The sequence below is a fragment of the Lepidochelys olivacea genome (genome assembly GCF_965140295.1).
Source record: "Lepidochelys olivacea isolate rLepOli2 genome assembly, chromosome: 16".
NCBI lineage: Eukaryota > Metazoa > Chordata > Testudines > Cheloniidae > Lepidochelys > Lepidochelys olivacea.
The window spans coordinates 23,905,643-23,927,699 of record NC_140426.1 but is presented as its reverse complement, the minus strand read 5'-3'; the positions used below and the strand labels follow the sequence as shown (position 1 = coordinate 23,927,699).

The window sequence follows — 22,057 nt, the reverse complement described above, 5'->3', positions numbered from 1 at the left end:
GCCAGCAATCATGGTGCCATGTGGGAGACTCAGGAGCTGGAGCTGCAACGACTAAAGGAAAACTAAATCTGGACTGAGGGATCTAAGCTAAATATAGCTGCAATTAACATTTAATAGCCTAAAAATCCCAGACACTGTATTGACCAGGTCCCTTAAAAGTGTAACAGATTAGCCTAATCATTTGTGACAGAAACCTTGAAACTGCATTAAATCTTGTCACTCTGCATCTGATAGGACTTTGCATGTCCCTGTGAGGTGTTACTGATTCTTTACACCATTTGAGGCTGCAGAGATCTTCAGCATGCTAGCCTGAGTGACCCACAGGGCCAGCAGATGTGTACCAGGGTCAGACCTACTGGACAGGGAACTGGGTGACTGTTCTACTGGCTGCAGTAGAGAAGCACACGCTGCAGAGAAACACCCTGCATCAAGTCAGCCTGCTCTATGCTGTTGGCTCCCTGATTCCAGGATGTCACTTCTGCTACCCCTGCCTGTTAGTGTGGGTGACTAACTGTCCTTTTCTAGTGCTGCAGCTTTGCTTCATCTAGTGGGATATTGATTTTGATAGTGCTCATCTATATGTCCACGAGACAGAGCAGATGGCAAACAACACACCAGGCCGCGGTGCGCTGTCCACAGGGGCTGGGGACAAAAGGCATCAGGGAAGGCGTGTCAGTGCAGCTGGAGAAGAGATTAGATGGGAGATGAGGATAAAGCCTCCTTTAAGAAGTGAAGGGAGACAGGAGGAGAAAAGGAGTCCAATTGATGTCAGAATCCCCCATCCAAATGACATATGTTGTTAAGCTAACTAACAGCATCGTGCCAGTTACCCATGTCATCCTGTCCCCCTAATGTTTGTTCCCATCCCTCATTACAGAGTCTTCTTGACTTAGGATCTGGAATCGGAGACTTTTGTTTTCAGAGGTGACCATTGATATCTTAAAAGGCCTGACCTTTAAAGGGTGGGTGCTCAGCACTTTGGGTTCCTAGGAGTGTCTCAAGCTGGACACCCCAAAATGGAAATACCCCAAAACTGCTGGTCCCTTCTGAAGAATCAGGCCAGTGCCTGAAGTGCCAGGCACATTTCTTTCTACTTCTTTTGTACGACACCACACAGTAAGAAAAACGCAAGTTAACGTTAGATCTGTTCTAGTCTTTCAGTCTGAATATTTTTTTTATTAGGGGTCTGGCTTAAAAGTAGAACCTAGATGGTGCTCAAAATGAAACAGCCTTTCCAGATTTTGGGGGATGGCGGCAGGGAGAAGACTCTGCAGTACTCTGACGCGGCAACATTGTCTCTGTCCTGCACTCCCTTGGGGGAAGGGAGACTCTCTTATTTATCTAAGAGCTCTTGGTTACCAAAAGACACCTCCCGCCCCCCCGCACATCTGCAGCTACTAGCCTATGATGGATACAGAGCTAGGGACCAAAAAGTCAGCATAACCCTTCTAAACGCTGAGCAGCAGCCTCAACAGGAGTCTTGGGTTCTGAGCATGGTGTGAGGGCTTGGTTCTAAGACCTGTGCGATGCTGCTCTCATTCAGGGAAACTTGTGGCTTCCTGTTCTAATCTGGGAAACCACACTGGTTTCCCCTGACCTCACTGCACAAGGTGCAGGTCTCAGGCAGCGGTTTCCACACATAGGCAGCTGTGGGCTTTTTGGTTAGTTTATAGTGGAGCAGTGTAGAAACACTGAACACGCAGGTCAGTGAGGTGGTGGTCAGTGTCTGGTCTCTCCTGAAGCACTTGCCTCACCTCCCATTACAGACCCGCTTTCTCTGCCTGCCAGGGCCGGTCCAAGGTTGTTTCGCGTCCTAGGCGAAACTTCCACCTTGCGCGCGCCCCCCCCCCCGCCCCTCCCGGGAGCCCTGCAGCAGCACCCCGCCCCCCCCCTGCCCTGAGGCACCCCCCCACCCCGCGGTAGCTCCCCTCGGCCCCCTCCCTCCCTCCTCTCGGCGCCCCCCCCTCACGGCAGCTCCCCTCAGCCTGGGGAGCCGAGTGTGACAACTCCCCGCCGTATGGCAGCTCCCCGCTCCAGCTCACCTCTGCTCCACCGCCTCCCTGGAGCGTGCTTTTGGCCACCCCCAACCACTTGGCACCCTAGGCGACCGCCTCGTTCGCCTACTGGTTGCACTGGCCCTGCTGCCTGCACATCTTGCTCTGTAAATGTGAATGCAGCTCGAGGACCACAGCAGCTAAGGTGCCCATTGCCCCAGTACTGTCACGTTCAAGGAGGTGCCACGGAGAGTCTGACACCAATAATTAACAATGGACTCCTCCTCAGGGAAGAAGCTAGCAGGGCCCTATCTCCTCTGTCTGTACAGCACCCAGCGTGATGGGACCCCGGGTCTTGGTTGGGCCTTCATGCACTGCCAATACAAACAAACAAGTCTGGGTTATCCTCCCCGCAGAAGACAAGCAGTGGTTCTCAGCATAGCCTGCAAAGTAGGTACTGATGGCCGCTGAGAGAGATGGATGCCACATGATGCTAATGCTCCTTTCCAGCCCTACAGTGTATTAGCTAAGACTGCATAACTCCTGTCCCGCGTCAGCAATGGCCGGAGCTGCCAAAAGGATATTTCCAGCTTGTGAATGAGAAGGGGGGTGTCAACAAGATTGTTAGGGGGCCATGCTGTCAATCGGAGAACTGTTGAAGTAACGCACACTAATGCGGTGTGTCTGTCCCCTTCTGCCTCTGAGCCATTACCTGAGGATTTTGGCTTCTTTTCACAGAACTTGCTAGGTCCTCTAATCCAGTCCCCTGCAGTGAAGCAAGTTGAAGTATTATCTAGACTGGTGTATCTCAACCTTTTCTGACACCAGGAACCAGCTTGCTGCCTTCCTAAACGGTGTCGGGGAGATCGCAGGGACCTGCACCAGCCCAAGAAGCAGGCACTGAGAAAAGCTGATCAAGACCATCCCCGACAGGTGTTTGTCTAACCTGTCCTTAAACACCCCCAATGACAGATTCCATAACCTCCCTAGGTAATTTGTTCCAGAGTTTAACTACCCTGACAGAAAGTTTTCCTAATGTCCAACCTAAATCTCCCTGGCTGCAATTTAAGCCCATTGCTTCTTGTCCTGTCCGTGGCAGTTAAGGGGAACAATTTGTCACCCTCTTCTTCTTGGGAGGTAAAAAGGAAATGGCCTACAGCAGCTTCTGACAGCACAACATTCCTATCCAGCAACAGCGCCTGTCATGCAGCTACATAGCCTTGTACAGGTGCAAAAGCTCTGCATGCTCAACACAAAAGAAGTTTTACACACTTCAAGTCTGAACTCCGACCACCACAGAACCAGCAGTGTACTTAGAATAAGGAAGCTGCACAGGCTGCAAAGACCAATCAAGAAATCCCACTGTCTTGGGTTTTTTGTCAGGTTTGGTTTAAGCTACAGGGCTGCGAGCTGTAAACAATGCAAAGCTGGCAGGGAAACCCAACTTGGCTCCAAGCATAACAACTCAGGAAGGAGTCTCTTGGAGCCATAAAATGAGTTTTTTTTTTTTGGCAGCATCTGTGCAACAGAAAAACAAACACTCTCCTCCCCAGTAGGTGTTCTATTTGCTAAGCTAAAATTAAACTAAGAAGCTTTGAGACTATCCATGACAATTGTACTGGAGTTTTACTGAAATTCTGAGACAGAGTATTACTAAACCCCCACCCACCACACCCGTCTGAGCTGTTCCTGTCCAGCTCAGAGTCCTGCCCCTCAGCGGCAGGTTAACTTGGCATTAAAATGCAAGAATTATTCAAGACACTTGCTAAAAACATGGAAACAGAGCTAGTATTAGTAAACTGGCAGTAATAAACCAGGTTTGGATTCCTTGTGTTGTTGTTCCAAGCAAAAAAACAAAACACAAATCCTTAGAAGATACACTGTGTAGATTCCTGAGGTTTTTAAGTGTGTGCCTGTTTCTTTGGGGTTTCAGTTGTTAAAGACTTAACAGCCTACCCTGAGAAGCCTAGAGTTATCAGAAGGAAACAGGAGGAGGAATATGCCAGTTTGGAGATTTAACTTTTTGTTTGGACATTAATAATGCACGATGGAAGCGGTGTCAGTGAATTGCTGCCTTTACAAATAAGAGGCTTTATGTTAAACCTCCAATACCGGTGTTATGGCTTCTTTCTAGATGTCGAGACAACTTGCTCAGAACTACAATAGCCACAGGGGTCTAGGTATCAAGTTTGAAACCTCTAGACTACCTGGCAAATAAATTCGAAGTAGATAACTGGAGATCCACACAGCTAAATGTGAGTTGCTGGAGATCTGCTCTATAAGGATGTTGCAGATCCTACAACGCTTCTCATAAGAGGAGTCTGCACTTGTGTTCTTAGGCCACTCCTCATCTCAAAAAGCTGGCTGCATTTCAGTAATTCTGTATCAGTCTAAAGTGCTTTGGCATCTCAAAAAAATGTAAGATGACTTCATATTACTATACATATTCGGTAGTGTTCAGAGACTCCAGGATCTACTGTAGGCAGGAGAAAAGGAGCGGGGATTATGCCGGGGGGGTGGGCAAACTACAGCCTGCCAGCCACATCCAGCCTGCTGGGCACACCCAGCCCTCAAGCTCCTGCTGGGGAGCAGGGCCTGGGGCTTGCCCCGCTCCCACACTCCAGTGGAGGAGCAAGGTTCAGGGGCCGCTCCCCGCAGCTGCCAGAAGCAGCGGCATGTCCCCATTTCGGCTCCTATGTTTAGGGGCGGCCAAGGGGCTCCGCGCACTTCCCCTGCCCTAAGCACCGCCCACGCAGCTCCCATTGGCCGGGAACTGCGGCCAATGGGAGCTGCAGGGGTGGCACCTGCAGACAGGGCAGCACGCACAGCTGCCTGGCCATGCCTCCGTGTAGGAGCTGGAGAGGGCATATGCCGCTGCTTCCAGGAGCTGCTTGAGGTAAGTACCGTCCGGAGCCTACACCCCACCAAACCCCTTGGTCCCAGCCTGGAACACCCTCCTGCACCCCAAACCCTCATCCCCAGCCCCACCCCAGAGCCTTCACCCCCCACAACCCTCTGCCCCATCCTGGAGCCCCCTCCTGCATCCTGAACTCCTCATTTCTGGCCCACCCCAGAGCCTGCACCCCCAGCCAGAGCCCTCATCCCCTCCTGCACCCCAATTTTGTGAACATTCATGGCCTGCCATACAATTTCCAAACCCAGATGTGGCTCTCGGGCCAAAAAGTTTGCCCACGCCTGGGTTATGCTCTTTGTACTTCTGGGCTCTGGTGTGCTGCCAGCGGCTAAGTCTATGCCCCACCCCCAGGCCACAGAGAGCGAGCCAGTGACACATCAGCTGTAGATTATGATGCTCTTTGAATCTTAAATCCCACTGCCTTGAGAAGGGACCAATAGCTGTTCCTATGCCATAGCCACCTAGCCATGTGGAGTGCCGACAGACTGCAGAGGGAGAGACAGCTCCGCATTGGCAGGAGATGCCTATTTGCCCATTCATACCATCCACACACACACACCACACAGGGTGGGAAGACTCATATTTGCACATTGTAGGCCCCATGATCTTTGAGCTAACATTCCTACAGTTCAAATACCGCTTCCCCACAGCTACCTTCCTACAAATAGCAGGCCCAGTTCTGCCCTCAGACCTGCCCTCTACTCTCAATGACTTCAGGGAGAGCTTCACCTGTGCACAAGGGCAGACCCTTGCCCATTAATTTCTCCCTAGAAGGCATAAGGGAGCAGATACACCTGCCCCCAAGAGATTTGCTGCATCACTTTGATTCTGGCTCATGAGAATCTGCATGACTCCAAGGAAAATTCAAAGAAAATGTTTGCAATCACACCCTGGCATTCTGGAACTCCAGGAATGTCATGTCACCTGCAGTTCTCCTGCAGATCAATCAACTCCAACGCTCTCCGAATACATTACTGCCTCTGCATGTGGCAAGGGCTTGACAGCCAGAGAGAGAACCTTGCAGGCTCTTAGGTGATGTCTACGCTATGGGTCTTACAGCAGCACAGCTGTACCGCTCCAGCTGTGCCACGGTAAGGTCTCCTGTGTAGCTGCTCTGTGCCGGCAGGAGAGAGCTGTCCTGCCCGCATAATTAAACTACGTCCACACCGGTGCTTTTGTTGGTGACGCTTATGTCAGGGTTTGGCTTTTTCCCACACCCCCGGCCAGCGAAAGTTTTGCTGACAAAAGTGCTAGTGTAGACAAAGCCTTAGACCTGGAGTGCCTCAGGCAATGGAACAAAAGTTAGGCAGCTATTGTGTGACACTAGTTCCCCAGATCACAGGTTCTCTGCGGCATCACCACTAGAAGCATTCCCTCCTGGACTGAATGGCCATAGCTGCACTAAGAACTCGATTCTGACCAAGCAGTGGTTGGAACTAGATATGCCTGTCAGTGTGTCATACTTCTGGTCCTACTTATTATTCAGGTACTAAACAAATTCCATCACCTCCTTTGTCAGTGTAGGAGTGGGCAGGGGATTAGCTTGAACCCAGAGAATCCTATAATAACATGGCAACTGTATGTAGTTAATAATCCAGGGGGAGGATTAGGAAATTTTAAATGTATGACTAGTGCTGCATAATGAAAAGCTAAGCAGAGAATGGCCATTCCCCCTGCTCTACCTACTGGATTTGCATGCAGTTCCTCTAACTGAGGAAACATGATCTGCAACAAGGTTTTTAAATTTGTCTTGCAAATGGAACTTAGTTCCATGAGTACGAACAAAAGGCATGCCACTAACTCAGTGATAGGATCGGTTATGGATAGAATTTTTACCACTTAAAGTTGTATAAAAAGCCTATGCCTCAAAAGAACAGCTTGTGCTTTTAACAGACCAATGTTAGATTCATGAATGAGAATCTCAGATAGCAACTTCCCAGGATTTATGGCTAACTGACTTATTGTGCACAACTGTCTGCTGAGCTGGAAGAGCACATCAATGGATTAGTGTCCCTGGGTCTCTCTCGTATATTTCATTTGCAGCTTTAGCCGCAAGTCTGCAGCAGCCATATGCAGAATGTGGCCTGGCATAATGAGGCCTGAAGGAGAGGAGACTTTCTGAGCAGGGAGATGCATGAATTGCTGTTTCCCTCATTCTATGTCTCTGTGCAACTCTCGGGGGGCGCCACTGAGTTTAGCATGTCATAAGTAGCCTGTGTTGTTGCCCCCGCCCCCACCCCCCACCCCCATAGAGAGCTAGCATTTCGCCCCTGGCTGGAGATCCAGGATTGGCCATAGACATGGAGTAGAGATTCAGTTTCAAACCCCATATACAATTTTTTCCAGAAATGAGTGACTGGACTAACCAGCTCTGCCAGAGCCTGGAAAAATAAAAAGAGGGGTGGGGCTGACTGACTCAGGGGATTGGGACACTGAGCTTCTCATACAGATGACTGGTGCCAATCCAGGGTGGCAGCAGCCTACATGAGTTTGTGGCCTCTCTTCAGAGCCACTAGGCAAGCGCCCACATGCCAGCTGGCTCGCTCTGTTGCCAATCTTGGTGGAAATGCCCTCACTCCTAGAGGCAGCCCCTTCAGGTCACTGGGGAGGCAAACTGGGTGGCATGAGAAGGCTTGCACTGTATACCCCGTCTTATGGCTAGACAACGCCAGTCTCTGGTCTTGTCACTCCAGAGCCTCTCACAAGCACTAGTTTTGTATGTACCCAATTTTTCCTTAATAGTCTTTAATATCCCAGATGCCCTGTCTGCATAGATTGCAACCTGCCAAGGGCAGGGTAGACATCTTAGAGTTTCCCAATATTACTCCCAGCAGGGGAGCCATGCATGCTGGTGCCAGCACTGACAGGATGCCGGCTTTCCAGGAGACCACCGTTTAAAGAGTAATAGGTACAAATGGCCTGTGGCTGTACCATGGTTTCTTCCACAGGGACAGCTACACTGACAGGAGAGAGAAAGAATTCGGGTGTAGACCAGGCCTCTGTACGCAAGTTAGCACTAAAAAGCCACTACCTTTCTTCAGAGTTCCTATTATTATGCTGTCTGTACTCAAGTATCCTTCTCAAAAACCCTGTTCCTTATCCTCTAGTAAGAGGTCCAAGCTAGTTAACTTTTCAGCAGAGCAGCATCCTCTGCTCCACACAGCTTGGACGTGTCTGAATAAGGTCCTGCTGTACAGTGCACACACAAGTGAAAAGGGGAAGCCCTGCCTTCAAACAATGGGCTGAGGTTACAGCTGCTTTAACAGAATAGCTGCTTTAAAATACATTGCGATAAAGCTGCAACTCAGTCACCAGATTAATCAGTTGCATCCACGAGAGCAGAAGGGCATTGTTACGTGCTTCCCGACACCCAAGCGTGTTGCTGCACTGCCAGAATTCCCTGATCGATATCAAGCCATTCATCATGCCGATAGCAGGTGCTCAATCAGTGGCTGTCCGCAGTTGCTGGGAACAGGAATTAAACACCTTTATTTTATTTTTTTAAAATAGCCACTGAAGGATCAGAAATGAAGCTCTTTTGCAGTGCTATTTTAAATCTGACAGGCCAAATATAAGATGCAGCCCAAGATATACTGCTATTCACTGCAGCATCTGAGCTGCCCCACTGGCCCCCATCCGTTGCCTCTTTGCTATTAAGCTCTACTTTTAAGATAAATAATCTGGCAATTTAGATTGCCACTGCACTGTGTCCTTTATGAGCAGGAGCTATGTTAATAGTCTCTGGGCAGGCAGGAGGCAGGGAATCTCATTTCTGCACTTGGCTGGAGATGAATAAATCAACTCTCCAGCTGGTTACAGGCAAAGCGTTTTTTTTTTTTTTTTTTTTAAAAAGCCATTTTAAATGACATTAGATTTTTAAACTCCAAAAGAAAACCAGGATAATCCCCTTTGAAGGCTTCAAATGCACAATTCCAAACCTACTTCAGTTGAAGTTTGCAACATTTCTGAACAGTCTCTGAATTAATTAAAAAACACCCTAGTATTTCAGATGGGTAAGAATATAACAAACACGGAGACTGTCAGAGCAGCCATCAGTGCTACCTCTTGGATGGAGGCTTTGAGAAAATAAACCTGCACTTGAGAAACTTCAAAACTGGTTTGAGACAGAAATTCTAATAACTTTGTTGGTTAATTCTAGTGCCCATTCACAAGCCCTTCTGATGAATAAGAAGGTAGAGGAGAAAAGTGGAATCTCGCCAAGTCTTTGTTAAAATAAGAATTTGCAAAAGGGAAATGTGAAGTGTGTGAGGTTCAGAGAGGAAAACAGAAACCTTACATAACTCAGTGGAGGTGGAGCTGGTTTTCTCTCCCTGCTTTGGAGAGGAGAGTTTGGGAGGACAGGGTGCTGGATCTAGTCCTGGTATGTCTCAAGAGCGTGGCTCCAAAGCTAGACAAGAAAAGCAGTCAAGCTGCTCAAATTCCAGCTGTTAAAAGCAGAGGGGTCTGGGGAAGAGCAGCACAGAGCAACTACACCTGCATACTTCCATTCACGGTAACCTGCCATGAGCAGTGGTACTAGGGCTCCCAGTCAGACTCACCCGAATCCTTCTCATGGCTGCCACGATCTCCACACGGCTGTTGGGTCTCGGCACATCCAGACTACCGATGTACTGGAAGACAGAACAGTGGTGGGATGGTCTTAAAACAAATTGCAGTGAAGGAGTCACGACGTCTTCAAAATGAACAGCATCTTTGACTGATAATTAGCCCATAAGTGGCTGGGTAGTTAGACACCTCTAACTCCTGTCAGCACCTACAAGGAGGATCCCTCGCAGGTATCAATGGATCCTTAATGTCAGGTTTAAGCCCTTGAGCTCTTCCAGTTCTGGAAATGCCCTTAGATCCATTAGACATTAAATTCACATTACCCCACTAAAAGCTAGCCCCTTCCTGGAAGCTCAGTCCAGTTTGCTGGACTCCACTAGAGACCGTAATACTCTGCACTGGAGAAAGGAGATTACTGCTGGCAACCACAACCAGGGGGACAGCTGCTAGCCAAATCATTACATATATTGCATCTCAGACAAGCTGATTGCTACATTTTGGTTCCTATCTTCTTCCTTCCCCTCACCAAGAAAAGCTTCTTGAAAACCTCAGAATGCCAGGCACCCCCAAGGACTGAGGCTAGTGCATGGCTCTGTGGCCACTGGCTTTGATGAGGAGCAATGTGTCTGCATCCCTGGTCAAAACCCTTTGTTGTTTTCTCTGCGCCTCTCTGGACATCAGTTGCCTTTTTGCTTGCTTGGCCTAGCAGAATTCTCTAGCTGATCCTGGAAAACGTGCCAGAATTGGTATTCTGTGCTGGCCCAGCCTGTCAATAAGTAGGAGCTAATGGGAGCTGCAGCCCTACATTTCCACCGGAAACAGCAAGTTGCCCAGCATCCTGTAACAGGACATGCAAAACTTAGGTTTGCAGCGTTAGCACCTCTGCCTGCTGAATAAGGGCTGCTCAAGCTCAAGGCAGATGGCAAGTTCCAGGTCCAGCCTGGAAACCTGCCCACAACCAATTAACAAATACAGCCTTCTGTATCCTGGCTACCTCTAGTCCTGCCCGTGGGTTTGGATGGCATCAGGACCGTATACATTGGTCATACGCTTGCTCTGGACAAAAATGTAGCTTGACCGCCTACCTGATACAGCAGGAGCCAACCCTCCCACAGACATTTGCCCTGTGGTGGCAGCACGGCTACCGTATGCTCAGCCCCAGCCTGCCCACGCTTGTGTGCCAAGCCAGCCAAGGGACACAGTGATCTGAACAGTGACAGGAAGAAACTGTTCTGCTGGGAGGACTCTGCTGCAGGACGGGGGCACTCGGGATGGCACATGGGGCGGGATGAACATGCCCACACCGCCACCAACCAAAGCAAGCCAGTACAAAGCTTGAGATCCAGGCTGCCCTTCTGCCCCAAGCCATGGGGGAACCCCCAAACCTCCCACAGGCAGAGCAGTTCTTTCGTGTGATGCAAAGAGTAGTGAACTCTCCACAGGGCCTCTGGCTCATCTGCAGCATAACTGACTGGAAGGGGGAGCGAAGAGAGAATAGCCCGAGTCAGCCAGTAAACAGAAGCAGAACCGAGTGGGTGATCAGCATCCTGTCAGTACCGGGGAGTGCGGGTTGCTGTCCTCAGGCCATATGCTGTGGAAGTCAGACAGCTGGAGCGAGGGAGTCCGATTCCAAAACCCAGTCCAATATGTCGGCATTAGCATTGTCTCATAGGTGCAGCATGCAGCCCTCTCCCCTCATACACAGCCATGGCAGGTAGCCTGCCTTCCTCCCCCAGGTTAATCAGGGGTGCTGGAGCTGACAAAGCTCAGCCTCCATGCATAAGAGGGTTTGGCTTGTGAGTCTAGAGGAAGTTTTGTGGTCAGCAAGTCAGGGAAGCCCCATGGAAGCTTGGCAGGCAGCTCCTGCTCTTCCTAAAGACCAGCCCATGGCTCTGACTAGACATGTTGACATCTTTATGGGTTTTTGAAAGCACTGATGCAAGAGCTGAAGCTGGCAAGACCCAACAGCTTGTAGAGTTTTATTTTGCAAGCTTGTATTCAATGAAGAGCTCTCCACACAGACTGGCCGTCTTAGCTCAGTATTTACTGCTCTTTCAGCTGCCTAGAAATAAGCACTGCAAGCATCTTGAAAGTTCATCTCATTTCCCTGCACCATCTGTAAATGTCTCCACAGCTTCTACAGACATGCCATTTTGTAACTACTTACAGCAACCCCTCGGTGAGTCACAAGAGAGATCCAGGCCCCAGAGCATGAGTACTTGGGGTACATTGGGAAGGAAAGGACTAGCTTTTCCTCCCCCTTTCTATAGTGTCAAAGGTACATTAACATCACAAAATGGGATCTGTTTGGTTTTCCCCATTCACAAAGGGCCATGATCTATAGTGAGTCACATGAAAAAATTCTATTTAATGCAGTAGGCTGGCATTTTGCAATCTTGTTATCAGTAGGCAAGGGGGAGAGAGCCAGTGGCTAAGAACACTTCTATTGGCTTTCCTCTCAGACCTTGTATTGGGGTCCCAATCCTGCAAGCTGATCCATGTGGAATCTCCATCCTTAGAGGTTTTTAAGGCCCATCTTGACAAAGCCCTGGCTGGGATGAGTTAGTTGGGGTGGTGCTGCTTTGAGCAAGGGGTTGGACCAGATGATCTCCTGAGGTCTCTTCCAAGCCTAATCTTCTATGATTCTGTGTTTGCCTATGGAGAGCCCCATTGAGTTCACCGGGGGCTCCACCCAAGCGTAAGGCTGCTCACCTGCAGCATAACGTTCTTGTGTGTGCATTGGGAGTTCATCCCTAAAGATCTGAAATATAAACTCATTCATATAATGCAATGTGGCTTGGTACTTACAACCTGGAAAGAATTAGAGATGAGAAACACTACCAATAAACAAAAGTCTTGCACGAAGCAAGCTAGATAATTAATACACTGGTCATTTTAAGAGGCACAGCCAGACTGATGTACCTGCAGTGAGACACTACTAACTGGAAGAGACAGACCCTATAGTAGCACTAAGTAAGCATGTTACTATGGTAATGCAAACTTCATCTGTGAGGGTGGAAGAGAAGCCAGCCCATTACAACTTGAAGAGGAGAGTTGGGCAAGTAGCTGAATACTTTATAGAGCTATCCACTCTCTCTATAGCATGGTAGTCCTAAAGCTGGCTGACTGCAGGTGGCTATCCTACCCATTAGTAAGTGTAAATTCATTTCATAGTAACTTTTAAAAGTTCCTGAATGTAACAGCTTTTCGCCTGGTCAAGGTGGTATCCAGTAGATCAGCTGTTATGTTTTAAGCATTCAAAATACTGTATCTCCCTGTTCAGCAAAGCTAGATTTTTATACACACAGTTGAGAATTTACAGATCTCTCTCCCACATCCTCTTTAAATCTACAGCTCCTTCAGCAGGAAAACTGAGCTGCACAAGATCAGCGTTCTTAAAGCTTTGTTTGAATGCGTTCCCTTTCCTTACAGCTCAGGGGAGGGGAGAAATGAATTCCATTTCTAATCTGTCAGGCCACCTGCAAACAAGCTAGAAATATTCCTGCAAAATGCAATTCATTTTGTCAGCTAAATTATAAACTCATTCCCCCTGCACTGACTACAGAAAGCCAGTTACAATGAAGTCATTTACTGAAAGGCAGATGTAGTCATGCCTGGACATTTTTCATGATCAATATGAAGTCCCGGACAGTGATACCAGCAGTTCTTCAGATCCAGCCTCAAGATTACTTCTATTTACATTAACACTTGGCCTTCTATAGCTTTTCCTGCAGCACAGTGGGTCAAAAGGGCTAATACGCTAACATGGAATTTAGCACAATGGCCATTGCTATGTTGGTTTCCAGGGAAGTATTTTTTCTAACTATTAAGCTCCTTGTGGCAGGGTCAGTTTACCCCTGTGTGTCTGAACAATTCCCCAGTCCAAGTGGAGCCTCTGAGTACAAATGCTCATGATACAAATACTATAAGAATCCTAGTATTAGAGATCAAGGCCAGAAGGGACCATTAAATAATCTAGTCTGACCTCCTGTACAGCACAGGCCACCATCATCACCCAGCACCCTCTGGCATCTGCCATAGACAGAAAAGTATTAAGGACGTGATGCAAAGTCCAGTGCAGTCAACAGGAGCCTTTCCAGATCAGTTCCCAAGCAAACTACACAGGAAAGTTTCCAAGCTAGGCTTCCAAAAACAGCTACCCCAAAAAAATGTAGTGCAAACCAGTTTAATCTGAGCATAACCGCTCAGCCTCTGTGACCTTTTGCTATTTTCCCCTCCACACTTCCTCTGCTCAAAAGCACTATAAGTTTTGTTGGCATGTTTTGAAGTTCCTTTGCTTTTTTTTTTTTTTTTTTTTTTTTAAAAGCCCACTTGCGGAGAGAAACATATTCTGAATGGGGCTGAAACTAGCGTGGGAACAGCAGGTTCAGAACACTAAAGAAAGATAGAGAGTCAGAAAGCCTTTTAGGCCTTGTTCATGGTTTATTACCCGTGACACCAACACTAACACACGTGACTTTAGTAGCCTGGTAAGGGCATTAGAACTCCAGTTATGGCCCTTTAGTACCAGCACCCACCTGCAGCTCCAAATTAAAGCCAGGTGGCCAAAAATGCTGAAGTGTCTATTGATCGTGGGCCTGACAGTAAGAGTGCAAGGCCACCCGAAAGTCCAGGGTTGGAAGGCAGCCATGTCCCAGCACCTCTAGGACAGCAAGGTCCTGAAGCTAGGCACCCAACATCCAAGGCACCTAAGTCAGTGAACACTTCTGAAAGCTTTGGCCTCAATGTTTTAACAGACAAGGGGGCTGAAAACCACAGTGCACGGACATCTCCTCAGCCTTGGGCCTCCTGCAACTCACTCCCTGGCTGTCCAGTTCGTACCTGGCTCCACTCTGCACTTCCATGTTACGTGTTTTACCACATGTCTCCTTGGGCTACAGGGCAGTAGATGCCTCACACCTGCTCTTGGGTACCAGCAGCCATGTCAGTGACAGCTTCTCTTCCTCTTCCCAACCAAGCCCTGTCTGATCAAGTCCATTCTTTTCAGCACACCATGTGTTAAGTGACTTCAATGGGAGCCTGCCCATTATCTGATTACAATAAGACAGTAAATATCATCATCATCATCATCATCATGTTCCTATTACCCCTCCTGGCGTTTAGGGCAGTGATGACGCTCTTCCACTCCTGTCTGTTTCTGGCAAGTCTTTCAATGATTCCCCACTGTGCCCCAGGTTTTACAGCTCAGCTTCCACAGCTCTTCTCCACGTTGTTTTCGGGCAGCCTCATTTTCACTTACCTTCAGGTGTCCATCTTATTGTTACTCTGGTGATGGAATCAGTTTCTATCTGAAGCACATGGCTGATCATCTCCAACGCCTCCTGGTAATGATGGTGCTCAGATCCTCTTGGCTGCACTGTCAATAGATCTTGGTTTGAGATTGTTCTGGGCCAAAAGATACGGAGGATTTTTCTGAGGCAGGCTGTATGGAATGAAGACAGTTTGGACACGTCAGACTTTCTCATTCCCCAGCATTCTGCACTATAAAGTAGTGTTGAAAGGACGCAGCTCTGATAAATCTTGAGTTTGGTTTTGGTGTTGTGTTTTGATGATTTCCAGACTGTATTTAAGCTCCTGAAGGTGTTCCTGGCTTTACTGATTTTGTTCTGGATGTCCTGACTGATGGTGCTGCCCAAGTATGTGAATGGTTCTACATTGGTGAGAAAATAACCCTCTATCTGCACTGGGGATGGTGAGGCAATATTAAAGATCATGATCTCTGTCTTATTGTGGTTGATGTTCAGTCCAATTTGCTGGCTGAATGCGTTGAGTAGAGTTGTTTTTTCTTGTATATGGTGTTGGGTATGTGATAGGAGAGCGACATCATCTGCGAAGTCCAGGTCTTCAAGGGATGAGACGAGTGTCCATTTAATGCCTCTTGGCATGTCTTCTGTTGTACGCCGCATTACCCAGTCGATAGCAATGTTGAAGAGGATTGCAGACATGACACACCCCGGATGTACTCCTGTTTTGATTTCAACACTGAGCTCACTGTGATCAACACTGCATGTAAAGTTGAAGTAGAAGCTTTTGATGACATTGATTATAGGGAAAGGAATTCCATATGCCTGCAGAATGCTCCATAGGCTGGTCCTGTGAAAGCTATCAAAAGCCTTCTCAACGTCTATTAAATTTATGTAGAGTTGCCGTTGCCATTCTAAGCACTGTTCTATTATGTTTCGTAGAATGAAGATGTAGTCTGTGCAGCCACACTTGCTCTTTTCTGAGAACACCATCAACGGCCTCTGATATACACTGGACTATGATCTTACACAATACTTTGCTTGGCACAGATAAAAGTGCAGAAAGCCTTCGTTCTGCAGTTAAAGAACAGGTTTCAAACACTTGCAGACCTTGATGAAGAGAAGGGGAATGCAAATGGGGAGATCAACAAGAAGTGGGACAAAGTAACAGCAATTTATAAACAGAGCAGTGAAGCCTGTCTAGGCTACAGGCAGAAGAGAAGGAAGGAGTGGATTACACCCAGCACATGGAATGCCATAGAAACCAGACGAGCCCTGAAGAAAAAAGTTTTAGACGCAAAATCCCAGAAGGTAAAGGACAAATGCCACAAGCAGCATAGCAAGGCACATGGGGAGGTCAAACGCCTTGGGAGAGCGGACAAACAGCATTATATTGACAATCTGGCAACAAAGCAGAGGATGCAACTACTCATGGTGAACAAGGAACAGTCTACAAAATGACAAAAAATATCATAATGCCACTGCATAAATCCATGCTACACCCACACCTTAAATACTGCGTGCAGTTCTGGTTGTCCGTCTCAAAGAAGATACATTGGAATTGGAAAAGGTACAGAGAAGGCCAGCAAAAATTATGACCAGTCTGGAACAGCTTCCGTATGAGGAGAGATTAAAAAGACTGGGACCGTTCAGCTTGGGGAAAAGATGACTGAGGAGAGATACGAAAGAGGTTTGTAAAAATCACAAATGGTGGGGAGAAAGTGAACAGGGAAGTGTTATTTACTCCTTCTCATAACACAATAATCAGTGGTTACCCAATGAAATTAACAGGCAGCAGGTTTAAAACAAACAAAAGGAAGTATTTCATAGAATATCAGAGTTGGAAGGGACCTCAGGAGGTCATCTAGTCCAACCCCCTGCTCAAAGCAGGACCAGTCCCCAGTGTTTGCCCCAGATCCCTAAATGGCCCCCTCAAGGATTGAACTCACAACCCTGGGTTTAGCAGGCCAATGCTCAAACCACTGAGCTATCCTTCCCCCACACACAACACCCAGTCAACACATTTCCTCACACAACACCCAGTCAACCTGTGGAACTTGTTGCCAGGGGATGTTGTGAAGGCCAAAACTAGAACTGGGTTCAAAAAGGAATTAAATATGTTCATGGAGGATAAATCCATCAAGGGCTAGTAGCCAAGATGGTCAGGGATCCAACCCCATGCTCCGGGTGTCCTAAGCCTCTGACTGCCAGAAGCTGAGACTGGAGGACAGGGGATGGCTCCCTTGATAATTGCCCTGTTCTGCTCATTCCCTTTGAAACATCTGACATTGGTCCTTGGGAGGCAGGAGACTGGCCGAGGTGGACCATTGGTCTGACTTAGGTTGACTGCTCTTAGGGAACCCAAACTCTACGCCGCTATGGGCTGGGGGAAATTGACCAGCAGAACTATGCTCCGCTAACGCCGCAGGAGCTGATTGCCGGGACAAGTGCCTTTATTCCCCTGAGAGCTGATAGGGGAATAAAGGCACCTGTCCCGGCAGAGAGGGAGGCCCCCCCAGACTGCCAGCGCAGCGACCGCGGCAGGATGGTACCGCCCCAGGCCAGGGCTGCTGGGCAGTGACCCTGTGCAGACCAGCCTAGGAAGGGCCGGTGCCTGGGACCCGAACCCTGCCCTGGCCCCAGAACTCCCTCCCCCGCCGGCGCCTCTCGGAGCACAAAGTTCCCCACGCTCCGGCCGGACTGCTGCGCAAAGCCGCCCCGGCGGGACCCGACCCCGGGAGCAGCCAGGGCGGGCGGCCCGCCCCTGGCACGATTCTGCCGCAGGCACGGAAGCCCTGCTCGGCCGGGGCTGCGCGGCTTTGTCACCGGGCCGCGCGGTCCTCCGCCCGCGGGCAGCCGGCCCCGGTGCGCGGGCAGCCGCCGCCAGGCGCCGGGGCCCCCCTGTGCCCCGAGGGGATTAGCTGGCGCTGGACGTGCCCCCGTGACACGCGCCCCGGACACCGGCCGCAGCGTCCCCGTCCCCGGGCGGGGCAGGGGGCCCGGCTGCCCTGCACTGTGCGGGGCCCTGGGGGGGGTGTCCCGTCCCCCGCCCCCCCCCAGCCGGGGGAGCCCCCTCCGCTCCCCAGCAGGCGCCGGCCTGAGCGGCTCACCTTGGCCTGGAAGTGGATGCCGTGCTGGAAGGCGTCCTCGTTGTGCAGGGGGACCCGCGAGTCGCAGCCATCGTCCACCAGGTTGTACCTGTTCTTCACCGGCATCTTCCCGCGCGCATCGCCCGCTGCCGCCCCCTCGGCTCGGCTCGGCTCGGCTCGGCGCGGCGCGGCTCGGCCCGGCTCGGCAGGGTGGCGGAGGCCCCGAGCCAGCGCCGCGCACCCCGGTGCCAGGCGGCCGCGTTTTGAACGAGATTCCCCCGGCTGCCCGCGGCGCCTCGCGCCCATTGGCCCCAAGTTCCCTCACGTGACGGGCGGGGGCGGTGCTGCTGGGGGGGGCGGGGGGGGGAGGGGGAGCTGGCTCCTGCCTCTGGTCCCCCCTCCCCTCCCCTCCCCTCCCTCGGGGCCTGCCGTGACCGCGGGCCGGGGCGGGGGCACAGGGCCCTGCCCAGCAGCCCGGCCCCACACCCCTGGCCTGGCCATTTCCCCAGCCGGCCCCCTTGTGCTTCACTGAGCCCGCCCCAGAGGGCACATGCAGAGACCTGGCAATAGCATCTGCTTCCCCCTCGCGGGTCCCCGCCACGCACGGGCTCGTCGGGACCTGGCCCGCCCGGCATCCCGCATCCTCCCCCGCCACAAGCGGGCAGGATGGAGCCGGCGCCGATCGGCTTCACTCTGGTTTAGCGTCAGTTCGGAGCCGCTTCACTTTCTCCTTTCCCTGCATTGTAGCGCGGGGCGCAGCTTGCTGCCAGAGGCGGTGGGAAATGTTACCCCTTTAGAAACAGGCTTTCTGCGCCCACCCGGGAAACCAATCCTGGGGACATTTCTGTTGGAGTTTAGCCTTATGGAATCTTGTCTTACAAACTCCGCACTGGGGGTTATGCTGGCCTGACAGCGTCCCCTTAAATACAAACCCAGGGCTGACAATAATAGTAAGGAACTGACTGAAAAAGCACACAAGGAGCCTGAAAAGGAATTGTTAGCTGTTTATGGAGGAAATGAAGTTTACATCATGGGGCAATTTCTCTTAGGGCATCTTAAAACAGTGGGTGATGTTGCCTAGTCTCTAGCACTGCAGCTCAGAGGGATGGCAGGATGAGTTAAGGATGGAATATCGGCTATAACTGATTTGTCTGTCTTTTCTCTGTTTTTAGCCGTGTATCTGTTATTTTAACTCTGGTTTGATTTTGTGCCTTTTTCCCTACTGTGTACAACTGTGCAAAAAATGAAACAGTGGAAGGCCGTGTCCACGCTACAACTTCTAGCCAAGGTTGTAACCAGATACGGCAGGTTTTAACCATGTTTCCTATCAATTCACAATATGGTTAAGGCTCTGTTAATAACCACAGCCCTGTACAGCCCTGTATCCCCCCCTGCCAGAGGCATAGTGTCAGGTGGCTGATTCCCACAGGTGCTGAACCAGTTACAGGTTCTTGCAGTGAAGCATCCTTGCCATCTTTGTGCAACCAGTTTGGCTGGTCCTCTTTCCTTCCAGCCGTCTCTGCGGTAGGGCATCCCATGGTGTATTGTGTCACAGCTTGCTGATGTTGCTCTGTAGTGGCCTATTCCTTGCTGAGACAGTGTGGAGTAGCTGTGCAGTAGCTGTCCAAATTTCCCAGGATGAACTTATGCAAACAGCAGATGCACAAGCAGGGTTGTGGTGATGACAGAAAAGCTGAGCCATTTAATGTGCAACTTTCTAAGGCAATCCTGTCACTAACCAGTTGCAAAATCTGGTTTAAAAGGTATAAGTTGAATAGGGCCTAAAAGTCAGAGACATGCTTATCCTTGGGGTAACTCTACTGATTTCAGTACAGCTGCACCAGGAATTAATCTGGGCCTTTGTTTATGAAGTGAGTGACTATAACCTTTTATCATACAAATAATATCCCCATGCATGCTTAAATATGATCACACACTGTACTCTGTGATATCTATTTTAACGAGAGAGGTTTTTTTTTAATGAGCAGAATTCAAGATATGGAGCTTGATCAGTGATATCATAACAGGGTATTTAGTTCCAAAACCACAGAGGATGTGGGGTTCCCATTACTGAACTGTAACCTTGTGACTGATCTGTGGCTGCTAACTGATAAATCAAAGGATATGCACTGCCAAGTGGTGATTGTTGGTATTCTGGTCTCAGATCCTCTGCCCAGATACCTATATTATTGCAAGAGTTGTGACAACAATCCTTCGCTCTGCCAGCCTGGACCTACCTCCTCCCATTCAGTTACGCACACTTTATGCCACAGTGGAGTCTGTGCTGCTCCAAGCCTCACTCCCATGACTGTGATTGGCCCAAGTGGCTTGGCAGGTTTGAGCATGCACGAGTCAATGGGAGGAAGGCAGCAGCCACAAACTCTGGCCAATTACAGAACCTCATCATAAAGGGCGGGGCAGCCTGAAGAACTAGTACTGTTTCTATGTACCATTGGTCGGAGTCCAGGAATACTAGGGTTCAGGAATACTAGGGTTGCTGGTAGATCTTCCTGATATTGTGGGCATCACTCAGGGTTGAGTCAGCAATGACAGGTCCTTCAATTAGCCTCTTCTTTGCTATGCTCTTCTGTCTGTCTTGTCTCCAGGCTTCTTCTTTTTTCCCTGGCTATAATATAATATCACATTTCCCATTTAAATGTACACAGATTTATGCTAATCCTTCATTTGTTCAGAGTACCCCAATACAGGTTTCATTTTACATATGCAATTAAATAAATCTGTTTTTTCTATCCAATGTGCCACTCTTCAGATTCTGCATTGCACCTGCAGATTCATGAGTTCTCTTTAGGCAAGAGCTTTTTACGCTCACTTGTGTGCTGAATGCTCAGGGTGATTGGTGCTTTTTTCTTTATATTTTCAGGAGTCTTAATTTAATAAAATATGGAAATAAAATCCACCCAGCCTGAATCAATAACCTAGATTACCTTCTTGTGAGTGTCGCTGAACTAATGGGGTAAGGTGAATTGTTTGGTTTCCTTAAAACAGAAGAGAATGGCCACTATCCCAACCTCTCATTTAAAACTGCTTGCTAGCACTGCTGCTGCTGTTTGGTATATGTGAGCCTCAAAGCGTTTCTTGGAGCTCACGTGGGAAAGACTCCTTTGACTCACGCTCGCTGAATGGGAGGCAGTACACCTAGGCATTGTCTACACTAACCAGTTAGTGTACTAACCCAGCATGCCTGTAACACACCATGGGTAAAATCCTGGCTTCATTTAAGTAAGTGGCAAAACTCCCATTGACTTCACTGGCGACAGGATTTCACCCCACATTTCTAGTCACAATTGCTATCCATGGTGCTCAAGTTTCCCACTACCACTTGGATTGTCCCTGCTCTACACAATGCTAGCCACTATGTCACAACCTCCGCTCCCAGTCTCAGTGGGAAGCAGTAGGAGGTGTCGTTCCAAACTGTAGTCATTATAAACCATAGACATTAGACACTTGCTGCAAGGAGCTGTGCTGAGCATAGTGGGACAGGTGCAATAATTCAGCCCCTACGCTGCTGGCAGAGGAAGTTGTGTTCAAGTCTTCCAGTGGTGACTGCCCTGGGAACCCAATGGGCCAAGTTAGACAACATGCTGGTTAAAAAGCCCACAGTGAAGCCCCCCCCCCGCCCCCCGCTCTCCCCTCCCAGCTCAGATTCCTGAGGCTTTTCATGTGGCCTGTGTTTTGGGTGGTGGCTGCTGCTGTTTCAGCTATCTCTAAACAAAGGCTTATTTAATTGTTTCCTCCTCTAGCCGGAATGGAAGGCAGCTGCCACACCCACCAGCTTTAAAAGTGTTTCTTCCAGATCCCAGCCAGCCTAACGATTGGGACAAGGTGTTTACCTCTCACACCTTACAAGGACACTGCAACCTTTTAAAGGAAGACTTTTTAAAAAACTATTTATTTATTTAGGAAGTGTTCACAGGTTTACAAATATTTGATATGTAAATATCAGAAAGAAAACAACAGTGAGCTTTTGTTTAAAGGGACATTATACAGTAACAGTACATAAGAACATAAGAACGGCCCTACTGGGTCAGACCAAAGGTCCATCTAGCCCAGTATCCTGTCTTCCGACAGTGGCCAATGCCAGGTGCCCCAGAGGGAATGAACAGAACAGGGAATTATCACATGATCCATCCCCGTCGCCCATTGCCAGCTTCTAGCAAACAGAGGCTAGGGACACCATTCGTGCCCATCAGGGTGTTGCCCTAAAACAGA

General features: G+C 49.3%; 1 protein-coding gene across 2 annotated transcripts in view; it reads right to left on the bottom strand.

Moving 5' to 3' along the window:
• The window catches only part of LOC311531998 (carboxyl-terminal PDZ ligand of neuronal nitric oxide synthase protein-like), a 59,697-nt gene extending 41,613 nt beyond the window's left edge, over positions 1-18,084 (bottom strand). The window contains exons 1-2 of one of the 2 annotated variants that reach the window (XM_084649954.1): positions 17,849-18,083; positions 9,468-9,539 (exon numbers count right to left, since the gene is read on the bottom strand). In XM_084649954.1, the coding sequence (XP_084506080.1) occupies positions 9,468-9,539; positions 17,849-17,953 (177 nt within the window). In that variant the 5' untranslated portion in view covers positions 17,954-18,083. Of the gene's footprint in view, positions 1-9,467; positions 9,540-17,848 lie in introns of both variants that reach the window. The other variant, XM_084649955.1, reaches the window with a different exon arrangement.
• Positions 18,085-22,057: the final 3,973 nt, after the last annotated feature.